Source organism: Eleutherodactylus coqui, chromosome 4 (genome assembly GCF_035609145.1).
Source record: "Eleutherodactylus coqui strain aEleCoq1 chromosome 4, aEleCoq1.hap1, whole genome shotgun sequence".
NCBI classification, from domain to species: Eukaryota; Metazoa; Chordata; class Amphibia; order Anura; family Eleutherodactylidae; genus Eleutherodactylus; species Eleutherodactylus coqui.
This window is the reverse complement of record NC_089840.1, coordinates 303,674,029-303,700,825: the sequence shown is the minus strand read 5'-3', so window position 1 is coordinate 303,700,825 and position 26,797 is coordinate 303,674,029. Positions and strand designations below refer to the sequence as shown.

At 45.0% G+C, this 26,797-nt stretch overlaps 1 protein-coding gene across 4 annotated transcripts in view; it reads right to left on the bottom strand.

The window, feature by feature from the left end:
• Positions 1-2,637: 2,637 nt before the first annotated feature.
• Positions 2,638-26,797, bottom strand: part of ZYX (zyxin) — a 42,108-nt gene continuing 17,948 nt past the window's right edge. For 3 of the 4 annotated variants that reach the window (XM_066601501.1, XM_066601499.1, XM_066601502.1), the window contains exons 3-9: positions 20,606-20,841; positions 17,997-18,758; positions 12,714-12,825; positions 6,945-7,114; positions 6,129-6,307; positions 4,611-4,731; positions 2,638-4,356 (exon numbers count right to left, since the gene is read on the bottom strand). In XM_066601501.1, the coding sequence (XP_066457598.1) occupies positions 4,246-4,356; positions 4,611-4,731; positions 6,129-6,307; positions 6,945-7,114; positions 12,714-12,825; positions 17,997-18,758; positions 20,606-20,841 (1,691 nt within the window). In that variant the 3' untranslated portion in view covers positions 2,638-4,245. The remainder of the gene's footprint in view (positions 4,357-4,610; positions 4,732-6,128; positions 6,308-6,944; positions 7,115-12,713; positions 12,826-17,996; positions 18,759-20,605; positions 20,842-26,797) is intronic. The other variant, XM_066601503.1, reaches the window with a different exon arrangement.

Sequence of the window (26,797 nt, the reverse complement as noted above, 5' to 3'; positions counted from 1 at the left end):
GGACTTCACATTAGGGATTTGTACCTGCCTGTGTCTATGTATTAAAAACACCGGTCTGACTGGGGCATGCAGTGTGGCCCGAAGCCCACCTGCATTTAATCTGACGTTACCTCAGCTGTGCTGGGCAATGCAATGGGATTTATTTATGTAACGCTGGTGGCTTCCTGGGACCCACCCATGCTGTCGGTCCACACGGAGTTGTACCTGCCTGTGTCTACTTATAAAGAACCCCGGTCTGACTGGGGCATGCAGTGTGGGCCGAAGCCCACCTGTATTTAATCTGACGTTAGCTCTACTATCCGGGGCACTGCATTGAGACAAACTACAGGAGCAATACAGCGCTAATGAGACGTGCACAGCTACGCTAGCATTGGAGTCCGCTGTAGGCACGCTATTGCTGAGGGTTTGTGCAGAGGCCTATGTCCTGGGTGCAGTGAAAGTTAGCTTCCAGCCTAGGATTGCTGAATCTGTGGGCCGAGGCCTATGTCGTGGGTGCGGTGCAAGTCTGCCATGTTTGGCCGCTCAGATCAATTTTTGGTTCATGTCTTGGGTTTCCTAGGACCCCCCTATGCTGTTGGTGCAAACTTAGTTCCCATTGCAGTGTTTGACCTGTCTGGCACAAAGACACTGACTGACTTGGGTAGAGGGCAGAGCGCAGACGGCTTTCCCCTTGCAGTGTGGATTGAGCTATGCGACACCTTGACAGAATGAATACTGTGTGGCACATGGATTCCCCATTGCTATGACCACGTTTGCAGCTCCTGACGGAGGTGGCACAGGATTGGAGTTCTCATTGCTTCTGTACAGCATTGTGGGCTATCGCCCCGCCCCTTTTAAAGAGGGTCGCTGCCTGGCCCTGCCAACCCTCTGCAGTGTGTGCCTCCGGTTCCTCCTCATGGCTGACGCACTTATAAATAGACATGAGGGTGGTGTGGCATGAGGGCAGCTGAAGGCTGCGCAGGGACACTTTGGTGTGCGCTGTGGACACTGGGTCGTGCGGGGGGGGGGGGGGGGGGGGTTGGGCAGCATGTTACCCAGGAGAAGTGGCAGCGGAGTGTCATGCAGGCAGTGATTGTGCTTTGTTGGAGGTAGTGTGGTGCTTAGCTAAGGTATGCATTGCTAATGAGGGCTTTTCAATAGTAAAAGTTGTTTGGGGGGGGGGGGGGGGCCACTCTTGCCGCTATTGTGGCTTAATAGTGGGACCTGTGAACTTGAGATGCAGCCCAACATGTAGCCCCTCGCCTGCCCTATGCGTTGCTGTGTCGTTCCCATCACTTTCTTGAATTTCCCAGATTTTCACAAATGAAAACCTTAGCGGAGCACCAGTCATATACAAAAATGCTTGAGTCGCCCATTGACTTCAATGGGGTTCGTTACTCGAAACGAACCCTCGAGCATCGCGGGAAGTTCGACTCGAGTAACGAGCACCCAAGCATTTTGGTGCTCGCTCATCTCTAGTAAAATCCCTAAAAAGGGATGGTCCTTTAGGGTTTAAAAGCTGACAGTTTAAAGTTAGAATGTATGTAGTATCCGAGGAGTGGGCCCACAGCAGAGGAGAGAGTGGGGTAGATAGGGGCCTTGTGACGGTGGCTCTATCATCTCCTCCCCTGGGGGTAGCCAAGGACCCGTCCAAGTTACTGCTGGGGGGAAGTCACAGGGAAAATGTAACCAGAGGTTACCTGCAATCTGCTTGTCAACCGTGACGCCACCGTTCCGTCATGCAGTGAATCTCAGTGAATTAAATAACTTAGGGATACTTTCTGGACAAACCGGGAACGGTCGGTAATGTCCGGTTACTGTAACTTCAAAAAAGTTTCAACGTGCAACAGTTGTCAGGCACAAAGTACACTTCTAGAAGGTGGTGTGACAGGGAGGACTCTCGGGGCAATCCGGACAATCTATAGTTCCAGTTATCTGAGTGATCCCGCTCCCGGCGACTCTCTCTCCCGCCAACACTCTATTGGTCAACACTCACGCTTCTGGTGCCCTTCTGTCTCAAGCAGCGGCCCTCTCTCAGTGCTTAGTGGTAGCACTGGCACATCCTTGTTAGGGTAGGCCCAGGCTGAGCAAAGGGTATCGCTCAGCTTCTTCCATTCTCCACACACAGACTGACCAGTATCTGTGGGGTTCACTTGCAGACCGGTTAAGTGACCCCCACTCTTTGCAAGTGCTCCTTTAAGAAGACCCCTACGACTACTCTCTCTCCTTGCACACACATATCACAAGGTCACATGACTTACAACAAGATGCATTTTTCAGACATAACCCATTCAGTGCTGCAATACATATACCAAATGCACAATACAATTAAGAAACTGACAGGACAATGGCACGAGACAAAGAACATTATGGAGGGGTCCCGCTGGTTCTGGGCCACTACATGTACACAATACAAAGGCTGCCGACAGCTTATTAGAGAGGACTCTGTTGCTGAATTTTTGGGTATGGCTAGAAGTACACATAACATCATGTGACTCCACAGACCCGTAAGCAGTTTTCTTTCTAGCCCCTTTTTTGTGAAGCGGACTTCATCGCAGCAGATAATCTACCCGACATGGCGACAGCGGCCCTTTAAGAGAAAACTCCCAGAAGGGGAACTTTTAATTACCATTTATATGGAAAATAAAGATTCACAAATTGTTTTTGCTTGTTTTATTTTATTGGGCAATTTTATCATTAACAAAAACAATGTCACTTAAAAAAATATGGTCCTATATGTGGTCCTCTCTATGAACAGGGGGCGGCGGGACACTACAGCCCAGCTTCTGTAAACTCTCAGCTTCCCTAATTGTTGTAGAAAGTGGCTTTTTCAGTTTTTCAAGCTTCAATAAATCTATTTTGGTAAGAAATGTGCAGAAAAAAAAAATAGGGAACAAACAGCAAAGATAACCTATGTGGAGAGCAAAGACATGAGCCGAGACCCTCGTGAGGGAAGAAGTATTTCCCCCCTTGAAAATGAAAAAAAATCCCAGAAATTCATGTCATGGAAAGAAAATTGGGACGTCACTTCTTGATGTGGGTTCGCATCAGGACTGTCACACATGAATGAGACCCATCGAATGAGGCAAATCCCCATATGGATCCATAGCTGCAGCAGTGTGCAGATTTCAGCTGTACAAACATGGTGAATGTGAATCAAATGTGCATCAAAGCATCCCATGGAATTGAACAGGAATGCATGCATTATCTATCTGGCGTGGATTTGAAATCTGTGTCAAAGCTAGAAAAAAAAAAACAAAAAAAAAAACAGTAATGACGCCACTTTTTGACATGGAACAGATTAGGTTTTCTGCGTGCGAATTAACCCCATTGAACATGTGGATCTACAGCTGCTGTAAAGCATATCCAAAGAAATGTGTAGCTAAATGCATCGATTTCTGCCTCCGGCTCCGTTCACACAGCGCGCTTCACTGTGGATTGGACGTGAAATCCATATCAGATTTGCAGCAAAGCTGAATAGGAATCTGCACACTGGTTGATCTGAAACCAGTCACAGAAAAATATAAATCTGTGGTGGGTTTTTCCACAAATGGGGAGTAGACGCACTTAACGAGGCGGATGTCCCGCAGCAGTAATGCAAACGAAGGCAGAAATGTGCACTTAAAGTGCAACAGAAATCAATGCACTTAACTGTAGATTTCCACTGCAGACTTGCCATTCAGGGATCAGGGAAAGCTTGGTGGTAACTCGAGAAAGTGGCAATGACAGCACTGACCAATACAAGTAGAGTCTTATTCACAACTCACATTATTCAGGAGTCTTGAAAAGCTGAGGACAACTCAAAAACTTTACTTTTTTATTTTTCATAGGGGGAAATGCTCTTTGGGAGAAGCTGGTAACAATGTCCAATGTCAGCTGGACCAAATGTTTGTGACCAGTCCTCTCAATTTACAAAAACTTCCATTAATAGAGATTTCCACTCCAGTCACAAAATGAAGAGGGAAAAAGAAAAAAAGATACAGAATAAAAGTTGCATCTCGGCACAAACACGTAAAAGGACGTTGTTGTGGCAGGCGGGCGATCGGACAGATAAGCAAGAAGTACTAACTTAATGGTTAGCAGCGAAGTGATGGCTGACCAGACGTTATCTAGAAATCTCCGCGGCAGAAGCTGTAAACCGGTAAATAAACCGTAACACTGAACTACATCGGGAGCAGCAGCGAGGACGGAGCGGTCAGTCGGTCCAAGAGTCTTTGGTGGACAAAGCTGGAGCTTGTTTTAAGAGTGACTTACAAAAAGGCGATGTTACATAGCAGCCCTTGCCCTCACTGTGTGGCATTTCTTGCACAGAACATGACCGTCCAATGGGAAGCAACCAGAGTCGTCCGCTTCGATGGAGAGAGGGCAAGCGCAGTCCTGAGGTGAAGGGGAGGAATAAGAAAGGTTGCAAAATCTTACTTCATAGTCACATACATTAGCATAAGCTAAGACACAGTCAATGCCAAGCAGCGAGCAAGTAAAAGGTCACGTGCACATGGAAAGATCAATATAAAAGGATTTCTTCACTTTGTTGGGGGTGGGGCTGATTTACTATGAAGAACATTGAATAGGAAGTAAGAGAGCCGATATGACAAGAGTAGGAGAAAAATACTGAGAGACGTGTGCCTCACCTCACACTTGTAGCACATCATATGGAAATTCTTTTCTAGTGCCACCACCCTTACGGTCTCGTCCCTTCCAGGTTCTGGGGCAATTGGTTCTCCGCAAACCGAGCAGCGAGGAGCATACTTTCTAAACACAAAACAGAACCGGCAGAGTTAACAGCTTTTCTGCAGTTACAACCAACAACACGGGCATTGCCGCTATAGCATAGGACTGCAGTTGTAACATGGTGTATTACCCCAGAGTTGGGGTCCCACAGCACTGCTATCTCATGTAAAGTGTGTATTTATACTAATATATATTATATAGATTTGTAAATGTGTGAAATTGTGTGTATATCACTTTAAATGGTTGGTAATGGGTTAACTTCTGGTGTTCCTACCAGCTAACACTGTATGACTGTGCAGAATATACCCTAACCTGCTCTCACACCTGTCAGTTACCCCTAGCTAGCCTGGGATTGGACAAAGAGTTTTCCCCTAGCTTAGGATTGGTTGAGAAGACCGGTACAAAAAGGTAGAGAGAGGGTGGGGTTAGCCAGTCTACTCCTGGAGTCAGCTGAGAGAGCCAGAGATAAAGACCAAGGAGGAACAAGGTGAACATCTTTAACAAAGTCTTCTAAAGAGTCCATTGTAGTAGTCTAACCAGCTCAGAAGAGTCTGAAGGAGACTGGTGGGGGAGGTCATCACAGAGCCAGTGCAGTGGGAAGCTTGAACATCTAAGTATGAGTACACAAAAAGACTAAGAAATGTTTAGCATGGAGAAGAACAAAACAGAAAAGGAAAGAAGGAAAGTAAAAGCAAGTCATGTTTAATGCAATAGTCAAAGCCAGGGAGAAAAGCTGGAGGTTAATGGCAGTACCCTGAGAAGAGTTCAGAAGTAATCAGTGTCTGGGAGTGTGATTCAAGTTTACTGTATGGAAGTGTAATTCACCAACTACCCCAAGTGAAAGAAATGTAATTTGTATTACTTCTGCAAGTTCCACATTTCCCTCTCTCCCTGCAAATAAAGAGTTAAATTGTTTTCACCATCTAAAGTCTGCTTCCTGGAGTGCTTCCCACCAGTCACAAAATCTGCACTGAGGTACCACACAACACCGTAGGAGGACAAAGACTGCCCCCATCCCACCCCTCCATTATTGTTAAGTTCTCCCCTTTTTATGCTTTATTATTTTTGTCCCTACCCTATACAGGCTGGCGTCACGACAAACCAACATCTTCCCCTACCCAACTCCTCGGGCCGCAGGTTATAACAACTGCCTATTTTATTTATTATTTTTTTTTACCACTGGTGTAGTTAGACCCTGGACTTTGATCTCTTTTCCACTCTGCTCGGAGGAGCGGCAGAGCCACTGCGACTACCAGCTCATTTCCGCTCGATGCCTCAATAACAGAGTGCTCAGATAACGGGTGTCATTCTGCTATACGTTACGAGATTACTGGTAATAGAGCAGGTCATGACATCAGACTTCTAGAATATGAACACTGCAGATAGGACATAGGAAAGGCACTCCGATACAAACTAACCTGTGGTAATCGGCAACGCAGTGTGGCAGGCTGTTTTGATCCACGATAAAAGGCTCTCCCTGCAGTGGACGACTGCAGACCGCACAGGTAAAACATTCCGGATGATAGGATTTGCCCATGGCTTTCAGCAAACGTTCTGTTATCTTCTTCTCACAAACCGCACAGCACTCTAAAGTGTCCTGGAAGAGAGCCAACCTGCATTACACTCAGCACTCTACAATATCCTAGAAGACAAACCCTTTTCATTCCAAGCAGCACTCCAAGGTGTCCAGGAAGACAACCTGCATTATACGGAGCACTCCAATATGTCCTGACAGGACTCTGCACAGTAGGAAACAATCAGGTAAACTTGCTAGTTCTGTCCAATATTTAGAGTGTGTAACTTTGAGTTCAGCCAGTCTTAAGGGCAAAGGCGTATGTATGAGAGGCAGAGCGCGCGACTGCTGTGAGGCTCATGGAGAGAGGGTGCTCCAGCTCTGCTTGCATCGTACCTTTTGCTACTAAGTAGTGAGGACATATATAGGACCAAGACCTTAATCAAAAGATAGAACGGCTTTGTTAACAAACAAGGAGATAGAAAACTGGCACAAATTGAAGCAGATTTCTGGTGCATTTAGCTTTCCCGTAATATATTTTATATTCCGGCACCTTTCCCATGGTCCTGACCCGGGAAGATGACGCAGTCGAGTTTTTCAAATTCTAAAAAAACTGACAACATATTAGATTAGAAAAATTCAAAACCTAATAGTTTTAACATGGTGGCTGCATGATGGAGTTTTAGGGCACTAGGACCAAGTCACGATTTCCCAGACTCACCTGGTAGCAATCTTCGCACAAAGGTCGCCCTTCGCACTCATAGTATTGCTGTCCTTGTAGCTGCTGGTCACACTTGGAACAGGTGAAACAGTGGACATGGTACAGATACTCGCCGGCCCTCACCACAGTCTCTGTCCTGGACAATCCTTGACCACATAATTTACAGTTATCTACAAAGTAATGAAAACACAACACGATGAGCCCATGACCACAAGGCGCCCTGTCTACAAGGGTTACAGTAGGGGAAAGAAAACTGGGCAACTGCTCACAACCCTTGTTTCCTGGAAGCCCCCAAATATGGAAACCTCAGAAGCAAATGCAACTTTCTGAAAACCTCTACTAGGAGATACAAGTACACAAGGCCCAACGTTTCGGTGTATACATGCCCCCTTTTCATGAGCGTAAGGAACAAAAATCAGAGCTCCACGCACAGCAAACATGTGTCGTGCTGAAGGTTCTGCAGGACTCGGCAGATTTGCCAACTCTCCTGGGAGGTCTTCCCTTTTCTGGGTGACTTGAGAAGTGTATTATTTAGGAGAGGGTACGGCAGTATATCGCAGTAATATATAGGCTCCTTGAGTTTTATCGATTACTCTAAGTTATTTGGGCACTAAATGGTATTACATGGGCTCTATATGGTAGTGTGCATATTCCAGATAAGGCAGCCAAAAGACTTTGTAAGGATGTATGTATGTATGTATGTATATATTATATATATATGCGCGTTTTACGTCCCATTTTTAGACCAGTAAATCCATCTGAAAATTGGACAGAAATAGCACCCATTAATTTGAATACATTGGGGGGGGTTCCCCAAGAACAAACATATCTCAGCATCAGGGGCGTAACTATAGAGGGTGCAGGGGATGCGGTTGCACCCGGGCCCAGGAGCCTTAGGGGACCCATAAGGCCTCTCTTCTCCATATAGGGAGTCCAGTACTATGAATAAAGCATTATAGTTGGGATCCCTGTTACAGGTTTTGCATTGGGGCCCAGAAGCTTCAAGTTATGCCTCTGTGCAGCATGGTTTAGGTATGGGTACAGATACAGATAGAGGGGGGCCCCAGCTCACCTTTTGCGTCCGGGCCCCTGAGCCTTTAGTTACGCCCCTGCCCAGCATGTCCTATTCTTGTTCATTTTCGGACGAAAACAACATGTCAATCTCAGGTGCAACTTTTTTGCAGTTCGTGTTCAAGAGCCCCGAGGTCTCTTTCACCCGAGCATTATTTCAATGCTAAGTAGGCATGCCAACCCCCCCAAAACTAGCAACCATTAGAACCAATGGGTCACTGGCGTAACTATAGGGGATGCAGTTGCACCCGGGACCAGGAGCCTTAGGGGGTCCCACAAGGCTTCTCTTCTCCATACAGAGAGCCCAGTGGTATAAATAAAGCATAATTGGGGCCCTGTTACAGGTTTTGCATCGGGGCCCAGGAGCTTCAAGTTACGCCTTGGCATTAAGGGGTTAAGAGAAGTTGCCCCCCCCCCCCCAGATAAACTTTTGCACCCCAGCACCGTGCTCAACAATGGGTCTTGTCCCATCTGTGGACCGCAAGACGCAGGAGGCTCCATAGATTCCTAGGCTAGCGCTGCTAAACAATGACAGGCGCCTCTAGTTAAGGCAGTTAACGTAGTATGTGAAGGTCATCTACACAACGATTGAAAGTGAGCGAAGGTTTTGCTTTTAAAGGAGTGTTTAAAGCCAACGATTGGCGCCTGGGCATTTCAGTTGTTTGTTGTGTCACTTGGTTTACATGTAAAGATAATTGGACGATAGTTTGATAGGAGGACACGTGTATTAGTAGGATTGGCCTTGGACAGTCTAATTAGGGGGCGGTGTGGAATGGGAGTGCAAAAAACCCAGCAGGTTTGTGAAGCGACATTTGAAAGAATCTCTAGTTGCCAAGGTTGTAATGGCTGAAACAAACCAACCACCAACGGCTCGTATAGGCGCTCTCTGCATCGGCACTGACACATGAAAGTAAGTGGGAGGTTTACGCTAAGAAAACACAAGGAGTTTTGGGAATTGACTTTTCAAACAATCTCTAGCTGGAAAGTTCATGAATCTTTTTGTCAGAAGTAGCGAAATCTGTTGCCCCCAAAGATGCATCCTCCATGTAGATGCGTGGCCTTTGCATGCAAGATGGTGAATGTATTTTTGTTCCTCTCTGTAGCTGTGGGTCATAACGGCTGATGATTTACCTGCCAAGGGTTGTTGAGCACTAGGAGGGCAGTAAAAAGAGGCTTTGTTCAACCGACAGCCAATTGCTCTGCTTTTTAGGCGCAAGAAAGTATGCCCTGCCAAATAAGCACTCCCCACAAATCACTGAACGATTGGCATTTAAACCAAGCAAACTGCCAGCGATGGATCTTACGTGGACTAAGAGTCAGCAATACACAAATACTGAACAAACAATGCACAACTGCTGGCGTTCACACCTCACGATTATCGCTTGCTTTCGAACATCTGAACGAATTTTGAGCGATAATTGTTACCTGTAAATGGGCCTTTAGGCTGAAGGAAGACAATGCCCATCTTCTGCAGCCTGGTTCCACCACCCCTTGTTGATCCAGAGGAAGGCGAAAAACCCCAATGAGGCAGAAGCCAATTTGGCCCATTTCAGGGATTATTCTGACTGCTATGGAGTCCGAAAGGAATTTTAATAGTAGTTCTGCCAACAGAGAAATGTTGTGGCTGCGGTGTCATTTCACTGCAGCCAGCTATGCGCATAGACAAAAAATTAAAAAAAATGAAAACCAGCCGCAACTAAGTCTTCTTTGTTCATGCGATTTACGGCTCCGATGGCCAGGATTTTATAGCGATGCTAACTTGGCATCAAAATAACGCTTGTGTGAAAGAGGCATAAAGCAGTAATATTAGTCCTCTGCTGGTGGAAATTGAAAGCGTAACACCAAGACAGTTGTAGAATATGTAAGATACTTTGTTCAAAGTCTCTCCACATGAAGGGTATTGGACGACACATGAGTATTAGTGGAGACCTTAGAGGCCCTTTGTTATGCAAAATGCTACATTGTTTTAGTTTATAAGCCACAAAGTGTCTTATGTAAGAAAGTCCTATTTTGTCCACAGACTGTCAGAGTCTAGGTATGACTATTTGGTTGTACAGGGGTTGGATAATTGGCATGCTCAATATGGGGGCATCATATGGCGAATCTCCTGAAGAACTGGCCGGAGTGTCGCTTCAATGGAGACAGTGGTTACTCAGTTGCTAATCAATGGGCGACTGCAGCACAGATCCGGCCAGTGGTTGATGCCAGGTTGCATTCTCCGATGTAAAGTTGTGTTTAGTGACGAGTCTTAATTCTGTCTAGGGCAAAGTATTAATAGTCAGCGTTTCAAAGAAAGGGCCCACCCTGCTGTGATTTCAGAGCGCCCCACAAGTCCAACCCCTGTATTCATGGTTTGGGGGCAGGGGGAAATAAGTAGTTATGGCAGCAGGATAGAGTTTGTAGTAGTTGAAGGTACACCCTTGTTGTCATACCCTTCATGACCACCTTCCAAAATGGTATCTTCCAACAGGATAATGCCTGTCCACATACTGCAGCCATCACAAGACACTCCTTACAAGGTGTCATAACCATGGGTCAGCCCATGTGGTCCCAAGATTAATCCCCAATAGAGTGCATCTAGGACGCCGCAGGTAAACACATTATGTCACAAGTCATGCAAGGATCCCCGAGTCTAGAGCTGCTCAGGGCGGTCGCACTTCTTACGGACATCTATACTCAACAGTAAAACTCACTGATTCATTCCAATTTGCTATCATTCATTCTGGGCGACTCTACAGATCTACCGGCTGGCATGAAATTCCACCAATTCCTTCTGGGTTGAACACTTTCAATTTCCCCCAGTGTATAAAGAAGTATGTCCCACGTTATATAATAGTAGTGTGATCACAGCAGGTTCAAAAAAAACTAAAAAGTGTCCCCTGCAGTCGGAGACCGCGATGATTTTGCGTCATATCACTTCTTAATGCGTTTTTCTACGCGTTCTCGCCGGTTTGATCACAGTCGCCTCCTGTTCAGGTAAATCGGCCCAGATTCTTTTTATACTTAATATTTGTTAAAAAAAAAGAAAAGTTGAATTATTTCTGCAGCAGATTATCCGCGTGAGAACAGGAATTGCTACAATGATTAGAAGCTTTATGCCTGGGCAGACCTGATCCATGCGCTCATTAACCCCAGAACTACACATTATACGAGCTCCACCTTCAGCAATAGGAAAATCCAGAATTCTATTCATTGGTTTATTTTTCCGGTTCTTGCTTTTTTCCCCACAAATACCTTTCTGGAAGCCATCAGCCAGCTGCTCTGATGGATACGACCCTCTTATCGCTCCCGAAGCCCAACTAATTAATGACTAAATACAAAACGGATGGCTCTCATCCAGCAGAGCTTACAGCGTGACTTCGGTCTGGCTGAGAGGGGTCCACTTTAATATTGTCTTATGTGAAAATGTATACAGGATTCTTCTTTGTGTCCCAGAAAATCTGCAACTTCCTCCTTTTCCTTCCTACAAATGTCTCTCTGGCTTTAAGGCACCTGACTGCAGCAGGAAACCCGGAAGACGAAAGCTGCGCCTACAATTCAAATGCTTGTGGGGCCAGCGCCATCCCTCCGCCTAATCCCCTTCCACAATATAATGCACGCTGGGGAGGGGAGGAAGACCCTGATAGGTAACATCTGGAATACAATAACCATCGTTCCACCTTTCACCGCTCTCTAGTTCCCCCCACTGGTAGAGGAAGAGAGAAAATTACATTCATTGTCCATATGGCTACTGTAGCCAATCACTGGCCTCAGCGGTCATGTGTGCATGAATACGGAGGCCAGTGATTGGCTGCAGTGGCAGATGATCGATAAAAGAGGTCACCAGGCGAGGTCAGAGCAGATGGACCAGGCAGAGTATCGGTCATTTTATTTTTTATGCCATTATTCACCCCGGAGCACTTTTTTTTCTGCACGTCAGAAAACGTTTCTAAGGGCTTATTCACGAGTGATAATCTCGCACAAGTTGTGTGCGATGAGCATGAATCGGAAATCCGGTATTTGAATGGACTGAATCACAGAAGCGCTTTTTCCAATGCGACATTAAAAGGCATCGTGTGGCACTCGGATGCCGTGCAATGGGAGGTTTCGCATTGAAGTCAATGTGAAACACTTGCAATCCAAACACGCGTGTGACAATCGCAATTTTACAGCTTTATTACTTGGCCGCGCCACAACCCTCCAGCCATCTGTCACCTGAAAATGGAGGGCTTAGAGAGGACATTGAGTGAGGGGTCATTCACATGGGTGGGATTTCACCGCGTATGAAGCACGTCTGGGTAGTTCGCAGTCAATGGAGTCCATGAAAAGCACATTGATTTTCATTGATCTATTCACACTAGCGTGTATTCATTGTGTGTAGATACGTGCATGAACAAGATCACAGCATCGCTATCACACACGAACAGCCCTATTGTTCCCTATGGGTAGCGCATGCAGCGCTGTCCATATGCAATACATTGCGTATAGGCGACGATACATACACAACGCCGCTATGAGAGTGCGGAGAATTACAACAAACACGTCACACTGCGCAGGACCGCGTGCGTGAGATACACCCTCATTTACAGTGCACTATCGCTGCCCTACATGGCAACAGCTGGCTCGCCACCAAAACCCCTCAACTTGACCAGATACCACGCATACTTCTGTTGAGCTACCTTGTAGTCTCCAACTACTGAATATTTAAGGCCAACTCACCCATGATCTGTGAATCGACTGTTGGCTGTTTGTCCATCTCTCGCATCAATTGCTGGGTCAACATTTCCAACTCTTCCACTTCTTTCATATTCAATCCATGAGTGGTCTGATCCTAGAAAATAGATGATAGTAGACACTTCACCTCAGTTTTAGGGACAACCACTGCTTTATGGCCAACTCCTCCTACTACCATTGGAGCTTCTGGTGTGCAGTCTGTAGCCTTAGAAGCCAATTCTGACCTAAGGGTACTGTACTTGGCCAACTTGTCTTTCAGGGTCTATGAATGTACTAAAATTATTTTGGTGACCTTTGGGGAAGATTAAGGGCCTCAAGAATCTACCAAGTTGAGCAACAATGTTTCGGACCAAACATCCATCCATTTTCTGAGAAATGATTGAACAGTTCTGATTTGCTAAAGATTTGTCATACACATTAATGTCAGATTCTAATGTGTACGGGGGCAAGGGAAACAAACATGAGGCGCAATATAGACTGCCCAATCCTTTTTACCCCTTGAAGAGAAACCATTGCAGGGAGGGCACGTTGACTGATCTATTGCCACAAGTAAGCATTCTCCCTACTGACAAACATGCATGCTTTACCAAGTCAAGTGTGCAAGTTTACGGGAAGGTTTGGCCAACAGCTATCTAATATATATGACATCACTAAAGGACTGATGCCCAGTTAGGTGACAGCATTGATAAGGTAGCTCAGTTTTCAAGTAATGGTTCACATGCAAAGAAACAGTTTCAGAACTGATGTGGCAACAAAGCAATGGAAGGATGAGGGGAGTGTAGGTAAGGGTTAATGAAGGGATGGGGAGACATTTATGATTGGCTGGTACACTAAAACATTGGGGATACAAGAGTCCGATTCTGTATAGGTCTCTGGCTGTTGACTAGACTTAGTCTTGAGCTTCAGTCTGTCTTCAGAAGAGGCTTCCACAGCTTTTAGATATATCCAAAACTTAAGAGTCTTAGGCTGTTCCAAACTGGTCATAGCCGACTGATACTCTGTTGCTCGTGAGGTCACATTGTTGTAGAATATCACAAAAGGGAGGAGTGTGGGAGTAAAAGGAAAGTTGTCGAAGGCTGGAGGAGGACACACAAACCCATGAGAGTGAAGACATGGCATCAGAAGTAAATTATGTCATAGAAGCGCCTTCCCACAACTTGTTCCTGTAGATGCCAACATACAAAGACTCAACTCACATTCCCATTTCCAAGACAGACACTCTTTAACCCTTTCCTACAAGCAGTTTTGTCAACAAGTAGGGTATAAATGCCAATATCGGAACACGTAAAAAAAAGCCCAATGATGACAGCTGCTCCGTCCACCATTTTGCAGACACACAAGCTCATGTTAACAGGCAACAGTCACACTGCAAATGTATAATGGTGGCTGCATAAAACAAGGAGCCAGCCGCAAGTCAGAGAACAGCTTTACAACCAGTTAGTGTTTTCATTAAATTGCAAGGTCACAATAGCAACTCTGCTCTGTCAGCCTCAGCTTAGAAAAACACCACCCACGCATCAAATACTCCTCATCGCCAAATTGTATCCAGCCATGCAACACAATCATTACATCATAGTGGCAGCCTCATTATCCATTCCACTCCTTGCGCCTCTGGCTACGTCAAAGCTCCGATTGACAGTCATTGCTGTAAATGAGCATATCACAAATCCCCAATACATATAAGTCCTTGAGATGTCCTCTTCTGTTATAATGTGAAAAATTCCTTCAAGTCATCTCTTAGCTACAGCAGTTTTTGGCAAAGCTGGGTGGCAACCAATATGGTGACAAGTATAGTTCCCACAGGCGTTGTCACATAGACTTACCAGGCTCCTGCATCACATCACTAGTCCCCAAATATTCTAAAAATCAAAACTAGCAAGACGGGATCAAGAGCAGCAAGACATTTTTTTTAAACCTTCTTTGCCACAGTATCCCCATAAAAGTGCCAGATGGTAAAATCTAGGGGTACTAAACCTTAGTAAAGCAAAATTTGATGAGCTTAGAACTACTATCGGTAACATTAATTGGGACAGCATCCTCAATAATGCCAGTACGGAGGACAAATGGGAAAAGTTCAAAAGGATCCTAATCACCTCATGTGAGCAGTTCATTCCCATTAAAAATAAAAGAAACTCAACTAAAAGGAAACCAATGTGGCTCGACAAGACGGTAAGAGGGGCAATAAACGAAAAAAAGATAGCGTTCAAACTACTAAAGCAAGAAGGCAGCGAAGCAGCACTAAAATCGTACAGGAAAAAAAACAAAATATGCAAAGATAAGATGAAAACTGCCAAGGAGGAGGCAGAAAGACTGATCGCCAAAGAGAGCAAAAACAACCCGAAGCTATTTTTCAACTATATTAACAGCAAAAGGATTTGCAGGGAGAGCGCTGGCCCTTTAAAAAACAATGCAGGAGAAATCATTGATGATGACGAAGGGAAAGCAAATCTACTAAACAGTTTCTTCTCAAGTGTATTCACAAACGAAAAGGAAATGCCACACGAGATGCAGGGGAATAAAATGAACCCCTCACAAAATATCTCATACCTAACGCAGGAGGAGGTGCGGAAGCGACTAAAGAAGACTAAAATTGATAAATCGCCGGGCCCAGATGGATTACACCCAAGGATACTAAGGGAACTAAGTGACAAGATAGCTAGGCCGCTATACCTAATATTTCTAGACACTATCAAGACCGGTGTGGTACCATTGGATTGGCGCATTGCCAACGTGGTTCCAATTTACAAAAAAAGGGAGCAAAAGGGAGCCTGGTAACTACAGGCCAGTAAGTCTCACTTCAGTAACAGGAAACATTTTCGAGGGGATTCTGAGAGATGCCATCGATGAGTACCTCAAGGAGATTAAGGGAATAACTCCTCACCAGCATGGATTCATGAAGGGTCGCTCATGTCAGACCAATCTGATCAGTTTTTACGATGAAGTAAGCTCTAAGCTGGACCAGGGAGAATCTATTGATCTCGTATATCTGGACTTCTCTAAAGCCTTTGACACCGTGCCACATAATAGGCTAATATACAAAATGAGAAGCTCGGATTGGGTGAAAACGTGTGTAATTGGGTAAAAAATTGGCTCAACGAAAGAAAGCAGAGGGTGGTAATAAATGGTTCGTACTCTGATTGGACCACAGTCGCTAGCGGGGTGCCACAGGGTTCAGTATTAGGCCCCACTCTGTTCAATATATTTACCAACGACCTGATAGAGGGGCTGCACAGCAAAATATCAATATTTGTAGATGACACAAAATTATACAATATAATTAATGCAACGGAGGACAATGTGCGGCTACAAACGGACCTGGATAAGCCGGGGGCTTGGGGGGGAAAATGGCAAATGAAGTTCAATGTTGAAAAATGTAAGATTATGCACATGGGCAGGAGAAACGGATGTCACCAATATTCACTTAATGGGGTACCACTAGGGAAAAGTGATATGGAAAAGGATCTGGGGGTATTAGTGGATAGTAGACTAAACTGGAGTAACCAATGCCAGTCAGCTGCTACAAAGGCAAATAAAGTCTTGGGGTGCATTAAAAGAGGTATAGGGGAGAAGGATGAGAACATTATCCCCCCACTATATAAGGCACTTGTCAGGCCTCACGTGGAATACTGTGTACAGTTCTGGTCACCGATGCTCAGGAAAGATGTTACGGTATTGGAGGGGGTTCAAAGAAGGGCAACTAAACTAATACATGGAATGACTGGACTGGAATACCCAGAGAGGCACCAAAACTGGGACTATTTACTCTAGAAAAAAGACGGCTAACGTGCGACCAAATAACTGTATAAATCCATGAGGGGACAATACAAGGATCTCTCCCATGATCTGTTTATACCCAGGACTGTGACGGTAACAAGAGGACATCCGCTACGATTAGAGGAAAGTAGGTTTCATCACCAACATAGAAGGGGATTCTTTACTGTAAGAGCAGTTAGACTGTGGAACTCTCTGCCTGAGGACGTGGTGATGGCAAAATCCATAGAGGAGTTTAAAAGGGGACTTGATGTCTTTCTGGAGGGGAAGGATATTACAGGATATAAATATTAGGTTAATTGTCAATCCGGGTATATAGGAAGGTAGGAACTATTAGGGGTTGATCCAGGGAACAGTCTGATTGCCATTAGGGAGTCGGGAAGGAATTTTTCCCCCAAAAGGGCTAATTGGCTTCTGCCCTTGGGTTTTTTTTGCCTTCCTCTGGATCAACACAGGAGGATAGACAGGCTGGACTAGATGGACATTGTCTTCATTCAGCCTTACATACTATGTTACTTCCAAAAATTCCAGAAAGCTTGGTACTTATAAATGTTGGAGTGGGAAGGGGGGTAAGATTGAGAAGCTTCACCTGGTGCTCCTATTTGAACACCATGCAATTCAGTGTGTAGACTGGAAGGCATGCGAATGAACAGGTTACCATGGGAGGTGGGGAGTTCTCCTTCAATGGAAGTGTTCAAACAAAGGCTGGACAAATATCTGTCTGGGATGATTTAGTGATCCTGCACTGAGCAGGGGGTTGGACCCGATGACCCTGGAGATCCCTTCCAACTCTACCAGACTATGATTCTATGCAAGAGTACCAAACAATGGCTAAGACAGTGCCTCCATGCCAAAATAACAGTGCCTAACATTAGCCAATATAGTGCCAGAACCCCAAGAACAGCTGTAGTAGCCTCAGATCTCTGAGATTTCGGCACAAGCCATCTCAGAGAAGTTCAGGCTTTTGGCAATTTTTTTCAATTATGTGTCTCCTAAAGAAAAGGAACCTCTACGAGTATTGCTCAAATTAAGTGGAGCCCCCCTTCCTTCTTCACTGCCATTGCTTCAATTTTGCTACATGACAAGCCCTGGGAAAGATTTAACGGTAGCTATTTTGGTCATCACCAAATTTCCTTTCAGACAGATGCCACATGGTAAGCACTTGATAAAGCAGGAAGACTCAAGGACTTACATGCATGGGTGATTTATTTTTTTAGGGGGGCTGGAACACAACCTGTATGGTCTGCCATTCAATCAGAGCCACTGACAACCAAAAGTTATGTATACTGTCTAGTTCTACACAAGTACACAAGTAGCAGAGCTGAATTTGTAATTTCCTTTGATGCATCAGGAAAGTCCTATAGAAAACCCCATCAAAAGATCTCCACAAGCTATGCCAAAAATCACAATCTCACCTCTGCTGCAATTGTGCATTGGTTAGTCCATTAAGAAAACCCAACACCAAGAAGAATTTCAGGAATGCGAAGTAACACTTACAGGCTCGGGAGATCTCTGCACGCTGAGTTGAGATTTTCTCTGCATTGCATCAGATTGTGCTTTCGAAGATTGATAGTTTTCCGGTGGTGCTCCATTGGATTTTATTCCCTGGTGGTTCCCAATGTTTTCGATTTGTGACCCAGAATTTCTGTTGATCTCAGACTGGGGTGCAAGAATTCTTCCATTCTCTTTCTGTGCCCCTTCAGGGTCAGGCGTAGATTTTTCAAGCACTTGAGGTTTTTCACGTTGTTGTGCAAAGCTAAATCCTGATGGCCGCATAGACAAAGGAATGGAAGGAGCAAGAGGTTCTACTCGGATGCCACTGGTCTGAGATGTAGAAAACTTCTGACGTGAAGGTTCTGTTGCTGGTTCTATCTGTTTGGGGGTGAAAGAATGTGGGGCAGAAGGTTTTGGAGAGAAGGTGGGCGCACTTATTGGCTTAGGAGAAAAGGAAGGAGCTGGTGGTGGGTTAGAAGAGGATTGTGAGGGAGAAAAAGTGTGGAGGGTAGGAACCTTTGGAACAAATGTGTTAGAAGAAGGTTTAGGCGATACCACCACTGGTGCTGTAGGTTTTGGTGCAACTGGGATAGGATTGTTAGGTTTAGGACTAACTGAAGGGGCAACAGGCTTAGGACTAAATATGGTTGGTGGGGCTTTAGGTGTAAATGTGGAAGGCACAGTTTGCTTGGGGGAAAAAGAAGTTGGGGCAGGAGGTTTTGGAGTACACATGGTAGAAGCTGGTGGAGGTGTTGGTGGCATGACCTGTGAAAAGGCAAAAAGTTGAATAAGACCGACTATAATAGTAATGTACTGCAGATAGGTAGAGACGAATGAGCCTGCACCGGCCCTCATAATGCAGCTGAATTTAAGAGAAGGCCTTCACTTAGGAGTTATTCCTGGCCTTAATGACCATTGACTGGTTTTACGCACATGGCAGTTAAAGGGTTATTACTTGTTTCCATGTAAAAAGAAAAGGTCTGTGTTCCTGAAACACGCAAGTGGACTTCTGAACGATGTAGTCTTATTCTATTTGAATTGTAACCTTCTGCCACTAAATAAAGCAGATTTTATTAATAACTACTAATGCCGGACTGCTGTATTCTGAACCATTTGGCTCCAGAGTTTCCCGACAGTCCGATGCACAAACTAGCCAATGCCCGTGGCAGCTACTTTCTACATGTGATTTTTCTAATGTTATTTTTGCAGCTTTTTCTCTATAACAGATAGATAGTAAAAAATGCCAGATTTTGAACACAATAGAATTTCTTTTGGGCTGAACAAAAACCCTCTCTAAAAACAATTATGGTGTCCATCACTGTTTATTGTGATTTACAACATGTCCGAGTTAGGAGAGCCTCAATGAGACTAGAACTTTGGATACTGGAGGTCAGGTAGGGGAGTTACTGGTGTTGTGGTTTACGATTATTTTTAATTATTTGTATTTTTTAAATTTTTCCGTTGTGTGTCTCTAAAAAAGTCAGAAAATGTGGGGGACACCATTACATACAGTTTTACCTTAAAAACGAAGTGAAATATGGTCTTCTAAAAAGGGCATGTTTGAAATACATGAAAGGGAAACAAACCCTGTTGCAAAAAAAAAAAAAAAGGTCTAAAGCAGAGATGGTCATTTTAAGGCGATCACCCTGAATGCCTAGATCACAATACAATGGTCCAGACATGTCCCAGTCAAACTGGTGTTAGGTCTAGGCAATGGAAGATCAAAACCCATGTAACATCTCTAAACTGACCATCTCTTGTAAATGTATGTGGGAGATTAGGAGTATTGGGTGTCCCGTTTTGGGTTACTTGCTCTTCATTGCTTTCAGGTCTCATGAAGATTGTAAAAAGCAAGCATGGTTGCTTAATCCAGAACTTCACCAGCTGGATCATATAAGTACCAGAAGAGAATTATTGACTTGATGTCATTGAATGTTGTCGTTGGGGAAGACTCTTGCTGCTGGAGTTGGTAAAGGGCAACATGGATGGTAGGGAATACAAAACAAGTAGATGCTTGAGCTGGACCTTCAAATTGATGTTACTCTTCTTCTGGATATCTCACTGCAAGACTCAGCTAATTGTAGAAGAATTATATTCAAATGTATTGGAGGAGGAAGAAGAGAACGACCAGCAACAGGATGAATGGTGACAATCGAGGAATTATGAACATGATATTAAGAAGTATGAAGACCTAAACACAAGATTCTGGAGAAACATTATTCATACAGTCAACCAAGAGTCTACACCGACGTGAGCACACATAATGAAATGCAAACATTTTAGTTCTTAAATGAAACATTCCTCGTGTGGACAAAAAATAAATACAATTATAGATCTTACATGATACAACAATATCTAAAGTAGTTCAAAAACCTTAAAATATACAAAACTCTTAAGACATTTTAAGAACAGTCTTTGTTCCAAGAATTGGAATTGGAACTAGTCAGTAGATTCAGTGAGTTCGCTATTACATAAGCACTAGCGACTGCCCCTAGCGCAGGTGATTTAGCCAGGCTGCACCTGCAGGTTCTGTCCAGCGGCAGCACTAGCAGCAGCTGTTAGGTCTCATAATAGCACCCAAAAGAGTAAAAGAATAAATTCCATATTGTTACCTGGATATTGCTAGTTCCAGTTACGAGACTTGTTTCCTCTAAGGGAGGTGGTGAAGGGAAGGACTCTTCAAGAGGAGGTGGAAACGGCTCAGCAAATTCAGGAGGTGGAGGTGGGGGGAAGCTGGAGGTAGGGGAACCAAGGTTATCATCCCCAAAAGAAGGTGGAGGAGGTGGGAAGGACATGGTAGGGCTCATGGCAGAGTCATCACTAGGTGGAGGTGGTGGCAGGATGAATTCTAAAACAAAACAAAACCACATAAGATTTTAGTAACGCCGACAGCAAGAAAATTATATATTCCTCACTGACTCGCCACTAATTCTCTAACTTCTCGGTGTCATGCAAACTTAAAATTTGGTATGACTATCCTTTAGGTCTTAAATAGGAAAAGTAAAGAGGTCGCGGCTTCAATATTCAATTTGAAGCGTGAACAGCTGTGCGAAAATCTGCAATACATGAGAATTCTTTTCTCAGAAACTCTCTCTCATATATATATATATATATCTCAAAGCCCTGACTGACTGACTTACTCATTCTCTAACTTTCCGATGTCAGACAAACATGAAATTTGGGATGACCATTCTTTAGGTCCAAAATAGGAAAAGTAAAGGGGGGTCACAAAGCAAAAATTCAACGCCAAGTGCAAAAGTATTGGCACCCCTGTGTAATGTACCATATCTGATTCTCTAACTTCCCAATGTCATACAAACATGAAATTTGGCAGGAGCATTCTTTAGGTCCTAAATAGGAAAAGTAAAGGGGTCACAACTCGAAAATTCAATGCTAAATGCAAAAGTAAGTGCACCCCTATGTAATGTAACTTCTCAGTGTCGTACGAGCGTGAAATTTGGCGCAAGCATTCTTTAGGTCCTAAATGAGAGTGTATACATATTTTATTCCTATATATATTGCCCCAAGATGGTCAGTCTACCATAACACTATCTAGTAGCAAAAAATCACCTATGATCAATGACATTTTCTTGAAAATTCATTCATACTCCTCATTGGACCCAAGATAGTACTTGGACCCCCTCCACAAGTTGCTAGTCAAATGAGTGACAGAATAATTCTCTACGGTGCCATTTACTAGAAGGCAGCTACTCTTGCAACAGAGTAGCTTGTAACAGGACTTGCAACATGACTCATAGGGTAGCCACCTTCCAAAAGGTGACGCTGTGTAGGATTATCTCATCACTCATTTACATGATTTTTTTTCCAGGGAGTATTGCAACATTCTGGTGCTTTCCACAATGCAAAACATTATCCACCTAGACACAAGGTTTAGGTTAAAAAGTCCAAAATAGACTGAAAGAGATATTCCCATCTCAGATATTTATAGCATATTCATCTCAAAAAGGTGTGGGCTTCAGGAGGTGGAACCAACACAGGTCCTATGAGCCCTTGATGAGCCACCACATCCAGGCAGAGAATGACTTGAAGCAACCTTCTGGGTCTGGAGAAATGAACATGGCTGCATGGTTTCTCTGACTACCAGATGTAGACTGAGGATATTCATTTTTACACTAAGCATGCTCAGAGTGCAGCAGACATAACTTGGCTGTTCATCAATGGCAAAAGTCTCTCTTGGAGCGTACTCGGATTGTGCTGGCTGTATTCCATCAAAAAACAGGTTGCAGAGTAGAGGATCAAGATGGAGGCACCCAGTGCAAAAACTCTCTTATCTGTATTAGTGGGGCACAGCTTTGACCATGGGTATAGCTACTGCCACTAGGAGGCAGACACCAAGAACAAAAAAATATATATACGGATTACTTACCGCTAGTCCCTTTTCCAGGAGTCATCACGACGGCCCCATTACAATGGAGGTTGCCCTCTGACCTCGGTAGGGAGAGGAAGAGCCCTTAAAGCACCTCCCTTTCCACCATTCTTCAGTGACTTTCAAATTATTATGTTGGACAATGTTTACTGAACCAAAATTTACCTTTATTCGGTCATATTTACATTGAAAAGAACATAATTATTCTAGAAGGGAGGGAACTATGGGCCGTCGTGATGACTCCTGGAAAAGGGACTACCGGTAAGTAATCCGTATATTTCCAGGTCGTCATCCCGATGGCCCCATTACAATGGAGTAATACCAAATTATAGGAGACTTTAGGGTGGGACCACTGCCTGGAGGACTTGCCGTCCATATCCCAGGTCTTTGTCCGACTGGACGTTAACCCTGTAGCGTTTGATAAAAGGTATGTAGACTAGACCAGGTGGCCACTTTGCAGATTTGCTCGGCAGACGCCTGGCCCTTCTCTGCCCATGAGGAGGAGAGGGAGCGTGTACAGTGGGCTCCGATTCTCCCCGGGGGTTCGAGACCCCCTAGCTTTGTACGCCTCCTGGATGGCAGTCTTGATCTACCTCGCAATAGTGCTTTTAGATGCAGTCTTTCCTTTGCCCAGCCCCTGAAATTGGACAAAAAGGTTATTTTTTCAAAAAGAGTGGTTAGCCTCAATGCGTTAGAACGGCCCTTCTGACATCCAAGCTGTGAAACTCTCGTTCTCTGTCATTACGGGGGTTTTGGCAAAAAGAGGGCAGAAAAGCTGGGTCTAATTTAAATGTAATTCTATCATCTTGTATTAGCATATGTGGTTCGACACAACATAAGGCTTGTAATTCTCCTACTCTCCAGGCTGCAGTAATGGCGACTAAAAGAGAAACTTTTAGCATAAGTAGTCTTAGGGGAAGTTGAGAGAGGGGTTCAAAGGGGGGTTGGCAGAAACTATTTAGGACTAGGATTAGGTCCCAAGTAGGGAAGGTTTCCCTAATAAAGGGCCAAAGTCTGTCTGCCCCTTTGAGGAACCTACGAACCCATCGGTGTTCTGCCAAGGGAAAATCTAGGTATGATCCTAATGCCACTGCCTGAACCCTAAGAGTTCTTGGGTAAGGCCTTTCTCTAGGCCCGCCTGCAGAAATTCCAGGATTAAGGGTATATTAATATCTGGAATTTTGCCTGGATCTAGTTTACAGAACTCTGAGAATTTTCTCCATATTCTGTCGTAGATGGCTGTAGTTAAGGTTTTACGACTTTTGGTCAAGGTATTCATTATTTTGTGGGAAAGTCCCTTCCCTCGAAGTATTACGCCTTCAGCATCCAGGCCGCTAGTTTCAATTTTTCGACCCCCGAGTATGTTAGAGGGCCCTGGAGAAGGAGATCTTCCATGGCTGGTAGTCGAAGTGAGCCCCGGATCGTTAAAGCCTTTAGTAGGGGATACCAGGGTCTCTTGTCCCACATGGGGGCGACTAAGATTACTGATGCCCGGGCTGGCCTGAATCTTTCTCAGGGTGTGCGGGATCAGTGCGAAGGGGGAAAATGCATAAGCCAAGTCCATGTCCCAGCTTTGGGACAGGGCATCTACTCCACATGGGTTGTCTCTTAGGTTGAGCGAATAGAAGTCCCGGCATTTTATATTTCCCCTCGTGGTGAACAGATATATCTGTGGTTCTCCCCACTGGCGTGTTAGTTGGTTGAAGATTTGCTGGTTCAGACCCCATTCTCCCGGAAGGACGGTCTGTCTGCTGAGGAAGTCGGTAATGACGTTTGTGGACCCTTTTAGATGAATAGCTAAAAGGGATAGCACGGTGGATTCCGCCCAGCGAAGTATCTTTGCCGTCAGTTGTTGGGAGGTGTGGGTGTCGTGTTCCTCCCTGGTGACGAACAAACGACAGGGCTGTCATGTTATCAGTTAGGATTTTTACATGCCTTCCTCTTAAGTGGGGTTCTGCCGCATGAAGGGTCTCCCATATTGCTCTTAATTCCCTATAATTGGACGAGTGTGCTGCTACTTGGGAGTCCCAAGTTCCCCGTAGGGTTAAATCGGCTACTTGCGCTACCCATCCGATTTTGCTAGCATCTGTTGTGACAGATATGGCGGGTTACCGTGACCAGGAGGTACCCTTACCCAGGTTTCTCTGCAAGGTCCACCAGCGCAGGGATTCTTTAACTTGGACGAACAGGCTCACCTTCTTGTCTAGGGAGGTCTGCCGTTTGTCCCACCTGGCATAGATAAACCTTTGTAGTTGTCGGGTATGGGCTTGTGCCCATGGAATTATTTGTATGCAGGCTGTCAAAAGACCAAGCACTTTCATTGATTCTCTGATGGACACCGTAGTAGCCCGGCACAGGGAGGTTACAGCTTGAATAAGGTCTTCCCTTCTGGATAGTGGAAGCCGAGATTCCTGAATGTGGGAGTCTAGGAGTATACCCAAGTATACCTTTCGTGTACGTGGGGTCAAATCGGACTTTTGTTCGTTTATTATCCACCCCAAATTATTCAGGGTAGACAAGACTACTGACAGGTCTGCGCGTATGGCTTCTGCTGTTCTTGATACCAACAAAATCATCCAGATATGGAAAAATGAAAATCTGGTTTCGCCTGAAATAAGCTATCATTTCTATCACTATCTTCATGAAGACTCTAGGGGAAGTCGAGATACCAAAGGGTAGAGCAAAAAACTGATCGTGATAGATTGTGTCACCGTCCTCCAGAGCGAACCTCAGATATTTGTGGTGAACTGCGGCTATTGGGACATGATAGTATGCGTCTTTGAGGTCTATAGTGCACGACACTGTCGGTGTCTATTAGTGGCACGATGGACCTCACGGTTTCCATCTTAAATTTCTCATAAGAAATGAATTTATTTAAGGCTTTGAGGTTGAAGATGGTTCTGCTAGAGCGGTTTGTTTTTTTTTAATCAAGAAAAGGGGGGGGAAATAAAATCCCTCACCCCTTTCGTTTTTGGGAATCTGCATAATGACTTCTAGGTCCTTAAGCTCTTGGATGCCCTTTAGCAGGTTTTCCTGTTCTTGTGGGGACCCTGGGGAGGTTAGAAGAAATCTCCTAGGAGGTAGAGAGTCAAATTCGATTCGGTACCCGGCTTCAATTATCTGAAGTACCCAGGGGTTAGATGTTATCCCCTGCTACTGGATCAGGTAACATGCTAGTCTACCACCTGTTGAATCAGAAGTGGGTTGAGCTTCCTTACCCCGACCTCCCTTGGGGTACGACCATCTTCCCGTTTTTCCTTTTTCTTTGATTTCTGGAGGTGGCTGCCGTGTCCTCCTTGGAAAAGACGGTTTCCTGTAGGGCTTTCTGTCCGGAAGGGTCTTGCTCGTCTCCGAACTTCTCACATATCTTGTCCAAGACGGGCCCGAACATATACTCCCCTTGGAATGGAATGGCGCAGAGTTTATTCTTAGATGTTACATCTGCTTCCCACGTTTTTAACCATAACGCCCTTCTTGCTGTGTTACTGAGGACCCCAGTTTTTGCACCGTATCGAACGGTCTCTGCCGACGCGTCTGCTAGAAAGGCAATGGCCATTTTTAGAAGAAGGAGACAGCTGGCTAACTCTTCCCTGGGAGCCCAGTCTTTAATTGAGGTTTCCAGCCTGTCCAGCCATAAGACCATGGACCTAGCTACGGATGTTGCCGCCACGTTAGCTTCGACGGTAAAGGACGTCGCTTCCCAGCATTGGGTCCGAGAGTTGCGATGCATCCTCAAAGGGTAGAAGGGTTTTTTTGGCCACCTTTGCAATCTGTATGTCGACCTTTGGGGTCTCTCTATACAGGCGGACGTCTTCGGGAGCAAAAGCGAGCCGGTTCCTGATTTCTTTTGAGACCAATAGTCTCTTCTCAGGTTCCTGCCACTCGTCTGCAATAATTTGTTGCAGGGTCTGATTAACCGGAAACATGGTTTTCCGTCTTGACCGGAGGCCCCCGAGCATTTCGTCCTGGACGGATGGTCTTCTTTAATTTGGATTGTTTCCCTCACTGCTTTAATGAGGTGCCCAATCCCATGACTCCTTCCTAAAAACTTGGTTCCCTTGGAGGTCAATCAGACGAATTTAATTCATAGGACCTCCCCACCACTCCTCAGATAAGCAAACAAGAGCGAGACGTGGTTGCCTTCTTCGTGGTCGCCTTCATTCTGGCTGTCTTCTTCCCTAGGTCATAGATGAGATTACCAACCCCGGCCCAGCGTTAGGACCTGGAACCGGAGTTGGGTCTTGCAGAAGAACACCTCTGTTATTCTTTTGCACAGCGCAGGAGAAGGGCCAAGCCCCTCTCCCATCTCGGTCAATGTGGTACGGGTTTTTTATAATTATCCTCTAGTCTCTTACTACAGAGGACACATTTTTGGGATTTTTTTCTGGGGTCCGCTTTAGCCTTCGGACCTTCCTTA